Consider the following 8,872-nt stretch of genomic DNA (forward strand, 5'->3'; position numbering starts at 1 on the left):
GCGGCACTAATACGATACTCGTAAAAAAAAAGTGTAGCGTACTAGATGTCTAGTATGTTCCATACAGTGCCTCAAGCCTCCCTACATATGTGTGTAGTTACGCAGATATCGCAGAAAAAAAAAAAAAAAAAGCTTCGCCAACTTCACGAAGTTGGAACTGCAGTGAAGCAGACGATGCTGCAGCTCCGTTGAAGCAGACGGTGCTGCAGGGTGCTCTCGCTAAATTATCTCCGTGGTATACTTCTGTGATCTGAAATGTGATTACGTTAAAGAACACACACTCATCGGCATTTATAGACGACAAGACGGCTGCAGCGCTTTCGGAACCAGCTATCGCGGGCGACTGACAACGCATCGTTCCCACAATCCCCTCACCATCGTCATCATCATAACAAAAACATGGCGGCCGCTTACAGGCACTCAAAATTGTAACATGATCAACTTCACGATTAGCTGGCGCCCGCTCTTACGAAGACGGTTACAAGCAGCCGACGGCCAGGCTTCCGGCTTTTCACAAATACATTGCATGGCAGAGGATTCGCACAGACCACTATGCTTTCTCCAAGGGAACAAATACGAAGGACGACACAACTATTAAAAAAATGGATGCCTGCTGGCTCCATGCCGACAATTTGCCAACATGTGTGTGCCGTTCCCAAGTGTTGAGTTCCCGTATTGCCCGAGTAGTTAGCTGGGAGTGCGCTTGTGCCTAATTTATCGGCAGTTACCCGACGGTAGCTCTCGTCTGCCTTCCACGGCCACGGCGGATGGTCTAGCAGATTACCGTCTGTGGTTTGAAACCTGGCGCACAGAGACCTCGAAACTTCTATAGGGCCCCCTTTTGAGATCGGAGTAACAAAGGAACAACCTAATGAATAGAGGCACTGTGGTTCCTCTACCCCCCCCCCCCCCAAAAAAAAAAAGTCAGCCCTTCCACTGGGGTGGAGATGGAAGACCAGCGAAGCTGTACTATGGTGGGAATTATGTATTTCCTATGATGACTATTATGATGGGATGGTGTGATTGGCTATTTGAACTATTAAAGAATGAGAACTATGTATGATCCGGTGGTTTTCGTTTATTTAGTGACCACAGGGACCATGGCCTTATGGTCGCTACGGTACACCGCCATAGGATGTACGGCAAAGGTTGGCACGTTCATCTTAAACACGTCACCAACGCCGCGCGCGTTCGGTGCGAACGCGGGCAAAACGCCGCCGCCGTCGACAACAGCTTCTGCGCGTTGTTTGTGTGACCGCACACAACCACTGTCAAAACGCTGGCGTGAGCAAGCGCGCAAGCAGCAGCGAGCGAAGGTTCATGCGGTCTATCGCTTCAACGGAAACTGAGCGACGAAAGCACAGCGCATACAAAGGTAGGAGCCGTGTTGCAGATCGCTTTCAAGATACGGTGCGCGCGACCGCCGGCCCGGCGCCGCGCAAAGTACAAGTCGCTCGCAGAGCAGAACCCGCAACCCCTCCCATCCGCGCTGCCTTCCCGCTGTCCTCCTTTCGCGTGGGAGATTGAGTCGCCAGTTCCCCTTGCGCCCGGTCGCAAGATACGCATTTGGTACCGCAGGCCCGCAGCTAAACGTCGCCTCCCCTCCCTCCCTCCTACCCGTCCCCCTACGGTCTTTCGCGTGACGGGAGAAGTGGCGTTTGCTCTCTGCCGTGCGTTCGCTCCACGTGAAAGCACGCGTCCCTTGCGCGCTTTCATTCGCACATACATCATACGACCAAGGAGAGTTTTAGATGCGAAATAGCTTTTGGCGGGGGCTTTGTCCGTCCTGCGTCCCGCGGCGTCCCACACCCCCACAGCGCATGCGCGTCCCCTCCCCCTCTCTCTCCTCTCCTATGCTCCCTCTTTCTCTCCTCCAGGAATCCTCTACTGTACGGAGTGGCGCCCGCGTGCCACACCCCCACAGCGCATGCGCGTCCCCTGCCCCTCTCTCTCCTCTCCTACGCTCCCCCCTTTCTCTCCTCTAGGAATCCGGAGCGGCGCGCACGACAGGTGGTGCGACAGCTGCATACTCCGCTGGGGGCGCCACGGTAGTTCCGCGGTATGAATGAAAATTACGGAGCGCGCGCGCCTCATTCTCTCTCCTGTGCAGCGCCGCAATGAGCGCTCGGGCCGCTGCCGCGAAACCATCTCCCGCTAACCATCTCCCCGCTGCTTCGCATCCACACATGGTTCCCTTTAGCGGGAGATAGAGTATTTTTTTTTTACATCTGGACGCGACCATCGAAGGCTGAGCCCTTAACAGCTTCGCTATAAAAGTTCCATATGCAAAGGTCGGTGCTGAAGTAAATGGCAACAGGTCGGGATAATTAGGGACTTCTGCTGATTGACTAACTCCAGGAAGGTTGAACCATCAATGTCGAATATTACTGTGATTTATTGACGGAGTTGAGGCAACATGTCAAGGAAGAACATCAAGGAAAGTCCTTCAAAGGGGCCATCTTGTTGCATGATGCCTCGTCACACACTACAGAGAAAAACAATAGGAAAACTGACCTCCCTAAGCTTTTAAGTGGCGCCCCATTCACACTAAATGCCCGACCTGGGTCCGATCCGTCTAGTATCTTTCCCCAATCTCAAAAAAAGGCTTAGAGAGTGAACAATTTGGAAGTATTATATGCGTAATCATGGCTGCCAATGAGTATTTGCAGCCATGACGAAACTGACGAATTCCAACTGACGAAAGGATCTTATTTGCAACAATTCAAGAAGCTGTAGGACAGATGTCGCAACTGCATTGAGTTCCTCGGAGAATATGCAGAACAGTGTGGCTGTTAGATTCCTAGCTCATTTTTCTTTTTCTTTTTTGTAGTCTAAATACTTATCATCCCCTCGTGTGGCATAAGGTACAAATATAGGACAAAGAATAATTAGCCAAAGCGCATTAAACTGTTGTTGGAAGCCAGTGCCCGCGCAGTCCGTCCTTTAGGTTTAGTCCCATGTTGGCCCTGTTTGCCGCATTGTGTCACCACTCTAAGATGGCCTCGAGCACCATTAAAAATGTATTTATTGCATATGAGCTAATGAATTAGTGGTTCACCATCATTTGTCTTATAATACGATCTTCGCCTCTTGGTGTAAACGCGAATAGTTGGCGGAACAGCGATTTTGTCGCAGGCAGTTATTTTAAAACCTGCATAGAAAAACCGTTGTATCTAAAAGGCATACTGAAGGGAGAGACATTGCCTTCTCTATAAAAGGTTAAAGGGCTCTCTATTTCAAGCAATAGTGTTCGCCTCGAAAAGATTGAGCGGCGCCTTTTTGCCTGTGACGTCAGCTGGGAGAATGTGCTGTCGCGCGGCGTGCGTGCTTGCTACGTAAAGGCTGTTCCTTTAGGTTTCGTCTGCTCGAGGGAGTCCGCAAGTATGTACACACTTGCGTGTGGAAAATGTTCACGTGCACTGTATTTTGCATAACTTCGAAATTTAGATACAAACAAAGATGAAGAAGACTGTTGCTCCTGCTTTACGGATGAAATTTGGAATAATCCACCCATTTCTTGGTCAATCCCCAACGTGGGTAGGAGCAACATGCGTGTTAGGCTACAACAACAACAACAACAACCATCCTCTGCCATGCAGTTTAAAGAATATATTTAAATGGCCACATTTTTATGTTTCAGCTCAGGAGGGGAAACTTCCCCCTCCCCCGCAGTGAGATAATACCATGATAAGGTCACGCCCAGCGGTTTGCGAAGTGGCGAGCCCGACGCGCCATCTGTCGCAGGCAGTGGCCCCCTGTAGCTGTCGCAGGCCAAGCGCCTCGAGCAGCCAGTCGCGCGGCAATTTTGCGTGTATTCGCGGACTCCTTTCACGCTCGGAAAAACACTTTTATGTTGCGTGTATTCAGCAACTGAAAGCTGTATCGTCGCCGTCGTCGTGAGGTTCCCTATAGATAAAATCTTCGCCGCGCGCCGTATGCCCGAGCGGAAGCGTGCGGGGACGCGCGCTATCACGGAGAGCGAACGCACTCATCTCCCACGCGCAAGCAAGGAAGCAGGAAGCCAGCGCCGGAGGGAGCGGGGGGGGGGGGGGGGGGGGGCGCACTTCTACTCTGCCAACAACCGCGCTCGTCGCTCGCTCGCACCGTCGCTTATCTCCACACGGCTCTGACCTTTATGCGCCGTGCATTCGCCGCTCAGTTTCCGTTGAAGCGATAGACCGCACGTACCTTCGCCCGCTGCGGCGTATGCTTGCTGCCAGCGTTTTGACAGTCGTTGTCTGCAGTCATTCAGTGTGATCTATTCGTGTTTGTTTGTGCGCTCTCACACCACGCTTGTTCATTCAGTTAGTAATAGTCGGGCCACATTTTCCAACGCACGCTACACATGCAAGGCTGCCCAGATCGGCAGTGCAGCGCTACAGGTGTGTCCCTTCGCACGCGCTGCCCACGGGAAGCGCTTCTCATCAACACCACCGTTTCACACGCGCCTTCTCGTGGTCATCGAGTCTCTCTTCATGTCGGTCTACTTACGCCGCAGCACACCTGCTTACTTAATCAGCTCATGTTTACTCCAATTCATATTGCTACCAAAGCCGCTCACCTTACTTCGTATGACATTGCTGTGTTGTTATCGCATTCATTGCTTCGCCCTTAGGGCGAAACTGTGACATTTTTATGTCGCGTGTATTCAGCAACTCAAAGCTGTATCGGGAGTTTCTCGTGTTGCTCTATAATTTTGTCATTGACACTTTTCATCTAATTGTAATAACTGAGAAGTTGATTAATTAAGGCTAATTATGCAATTAGGCGGAATGCAAAAAATAATCTGAGCATCTCGAAACGACGGCAAACATTGTTACATTACCTTAGTTGTGTCTAGCTACGTGGCATTTGCATATTTTAAAATCTTGGTGCAGGACAATTGGGACACCCTGTATAACCAGCGTTAACATTATGGAAACTTCCGATACAGAAAGGCGCCTCTTGCGCGGAGCGATAACTTTTAACATTTGTTAACCGATGAAAGACGGTCACCGGGAAAAATAAATAAGTACGCGTGGCAATACATAGATGTTAAAATGGTAATATACCTGCTATGGCCTTCGACACAAATGCTGCCTTACCATTGGCGGTGTAAGTGTTAGCACTAGAATATTAATGCGTTCCAGAACAGAGACAACATACCTGTGTTCGCGATAATGTAATGAATGCCGATAGCGCGGCAAAGTGTCTGGTGTGCTAGCATATCAGTTAAACCAAATACGTTTTCAACCATTTGCGTTGTTTAGCCTCTTAAATAGTACAGTTACCTAAATTGAAATATATTATCAATATAGTATACTGCAGCCTAGCCGATTGTAGGCCTGTAGCTTTGAAACGTGAACATTTTTAGCAGGAAAGCAGACTGATCGTAAAATGTTCCATTATTCTAACATCATCCGCATACATGCTTCATTCTACAGTCTCCCTACGTGATTACTCTCGTATCTGCGGGCATTACAGTGTATCTGAAACATGATTGGGACTGCACATGTAAAGACCTTTCATGCCATGGCGGGCCAGGCAATTTGCGCGATTACATGAAGTCGTTTCTCCTTATCACGCCGCAGAGGTCAGAGAAGCATTGATGGCCACATAGGTATTCAAATGGCTCTTGTCTTGTTGACGATGAAGACTTAAGTGATACGGGACGAATTTATTCCTGTATCTGAAGCGTAAGGAAGCTGCAGTATCTTTAAAGAACGAAATCCCGTGGCTTTTGCCTGGCTTCTGAAGTTGGGGTAGTGAAGTGCGCAAGGAAGTCGTACAACCAGAAATTATGTATACAACGATGCAACTGGGTTGAATATGCGTGACGTCCAAGAGGATAAAAATGGCAGGGGATAGCTGAGACCGACGTACGAAGCGATAAAGGATCGCAGACAATTAAAACCGAGGTATAGGTAGATAAACTAGACAATATCATCCACGTCATGAGGGCAGACAACGCAAATACATCAGCGATTCATCGGCAAGGAATCCAACAGCAAGCCTCAGTCAGATGACAGCAGCCACGACAAGCCCGGGTGGATCGGCAATAATATAGCCTCGCTTTAAGACACCCGGGAAGTGGGTTTGAAGCACTGCGAGTTGACTCGAAAACCCAAGATGTAGCGTGAAAATACTTACCTACCAAAAGGTCAAATATTGGTCTTTGCACAAATAAGTGGTATAAACGAGTTAAAACGAGCGGAAATCAACGCCAAACAATGCTTTTCACGGAACAAGAAGCTGAGTGGTTGCCTAATTCTGTCAGCAGGCAACCGAAACCACGACAACTAGATTTGTTGTGGTAACAAAAGTTTAGGCGTATTCCAGTGACTGGTGTTTCTATAGAGTTAACGCGTTATATAACAGTTCACGTCAAGTTACGCTAGCCCCATTACATGACAAAAGTAAAAAGACAAAAAAATGCACTTTTTTTCTTACTGCGCCACAGCAACGTCAGAAACGGCTCTGAATGGCTGACAGTACAGTCCTTAGACGCCTCGGTGCTCAAACTGTGGCCGGAGACAGAATGTGCGCGCATGTATGATTAAGGAACGCATACTATGTCCCGTGATCATGGCCCCTTTCCATTCTTAATATGCTTCACCGCAAAGCGGGCCTGTACAGCGGAGTGGCTTATTTAAGGGAGCGGGCCATTTTACAACGCATATTATACCTTTGCCTCACGGGCACTCCTCAACGCATGTGATGTGAAGCAAACTAAGTTAGGCCTATACTGCCTACACACAAATAGCTTTGACTTAAATCTGAGTTCAGCTAGCTACCTAGCGCATAATGGCAATGAGGATGTGACTGTGCTGCATTCCGCGTTTTTTTTTTTTTTTTATTTATTTCTGTAGGTGGGGTTAAAATTGTTTTTCGGGAGTTTTATGGCCCTGTCCGCGCAACAGAGATGATTGGTCGGAATTCGCGAGCCTCCCGGACAAATCGGGAGAGTTGACAGGTGTGCGTGGTTGGCATGCTTCCAGGCGTTGTGCCCCTTCTGGTGGCAGTTGCCAGCCTTGCTCCTCTCTTTCTCTTTCCTGTGTATATGTTTATAAATCAAATAATAATAATAATAATAATAATAATAATAATAATAATAATAATAATAATAATAATAATTTCTTCACAGAGGTGTAATAAAGGTAATGGAGATAATATTGAGCCTTTAGATGCTTGAGAAGGTAGCTGCAGTGCTTGATATTTCGAGGAACAACATACATCTATCTACATCAATGCATTGCATACTCTGGTCTTAAACGTGACATTCACCTCGATAAGCGATGAATATATGTGGTATGAGAATGCCCGCTAAAATTTATGCGCATACATTTGACTTTTGAGTCGTTTCCGGTTAACAAGTAGCTCCGTATAGTAGTAGTATGCCCTACCTGTCATGCTGGCTCTTCGTCAGTAAGGAACAGAGAAGTTCTACGAGGGCGTGAGAAACGCACTGGGAGAGCTCTGAAGATGCATTCTCTCTGACTGCGCGCACAAGAAGAAAGAATTGACGTCACAGAGAAAAGAGAGAAAGGGGAATATCGCGCGGTGGTGCAGATGTTTAACTGTCGAAGTGTTTCGGCGACGAAGTGGCGTGTCGTCACACCTGATTTGTCTCGAGTTTTCGATGTAGTGGTTTAGGCATGCAAGTGTTGAAAGCATCTCGATTAAAGAAGTGTCCGTGGCGCTGCAACTCCGTTTTTTTTTTTTTTTTTTTTTTTTTTTTTTACTATAACGGTGCATTTACTTTCCAGGAGAAGTGGGGGAAAAATCTGGTATACGAATGACTAAATTTGGAGTTTCGCTTTTCTTTTCCTTTCTTAAATGAAGTGCTCGTAGACGTCAGCAGCGTGCTTTGATAAAGCGCTCTGATTACAGTCGGCACACTGATCCCAAAGAAGTAGCTGCGATGGAAGGTTCGAGCTATAGGGTCAAACACATTGCTAGGAATGCAACCGGGGCGACTCACGATAGTGTTGGCGCTGGTTCTTGCACAGCCTAGTGTCATAAAACGCAAAAAGTGAGATCTAAAGTTCGACCAAGGCGAACTTTCTTTTTAAAGGCGAATTTCTGGGGTTTGTATTATTTTCTATTTTGTTGTTGTTGTTGTTGTAGGCATGACGCAAAACTCCTGGCGTGTTAAATAATTGATGCGTTTTGCAATCTTTGGTCCACAATAATGAACCATTCAACAACGTTTTCCGCAATCATTTAGCTAGGAACGTTGCTGTCAGCAAGAACCCTCCGTGGAACGTCTGAGTCGATGACATGATGGGGGCGACGTCATCTAAGAAATTTGAGCAGGCAGTGTTCGTCGTTTGCTTCCCCTGAGATACGGACTTGACACAGAGCCTTTCACGTACGAGCACATTGCGACGAAGAATCCGATGATTGCGTAGAGAATGGTCCTGTTGGCCGCAGAAATAAGATTGTGCAGAGCTAACGCACAAGTTGGGTTCTGTAAGGGAAGCGAAGCTTTCGCTCAGCGGGTAATTAACTACTTTAAAACTAGACGCGATGCGTACAATGTCTTTGTCATCCTATGCAACGTGTAATTTCATGCAATGTGTATGTTTACGCACAGGTCAGGTGACAACTTGAATGTCATTAAATATTTGGTATGCTGAAATGAAAACAGCAATATATGCATGTGCACATTGTTTGACGCAGACGCAGTAATGTCAGGCGGAAGCAGGCAATGATTGTTGTTTGTCCCGAGAAGAATGGCGAGGAAGCTGCGTGCATAGAGCAGTATGACACGGTAGACAGCGGTAAGGTTTACTATTGTTTGCCCGTTCCATTCCTGCGTGTGGGCTTAATGGACACTGGCGCACCGCCTAATGCTTAGAGCATCAGGTGGTCGTGTTCGGAGACCATGGTT

At 47.7% G+C, this 8,872-nt stretch overlaps 1 protein-coding gene across 1 annotated transcript in view; it reads right to left on the reverse strand.

Annotated features, from left to right (window-relative positions):
- Positions 1-7,483, reverse strand: part of LOC119455799 (facilitated trehalose transporter Tret1) — a 33,886-nt gene extending 26,403 nt beyond the window's left edge. Inside the window, exon 1 of the mRNA XM_037717268.2 lies at positions 7,383-7,483. Coding sequence (XP_037573196.1) covers positions 7,383-7,389 — 7 coding nt within the window. The 5' untranslated portion in view covers positions 7,390-7,483. The remainder of the gene's footprint in view (positions 1-7,382) is intronic.
- Between the last annotated feature and the right edge of the window lie 1,389 nt (positions 7,484-8,872).

This window comes from Dermacentor silvarum, chromosome 6 (assembly GCF_013339745.2).
Source record: "Dermacentor silvarum isolate Dsil-2018 chromosome 6, BIME_Dsil_1.4, whole genome shotgun sequence".
Classification (NCBI taxonomy): domain Eukaryota; kingdom Metazoa; phylum Arthropoda; class Arachnida; order Ixodida; family Ixodidae; genus Dermacentor; species Dermacentor silvarum.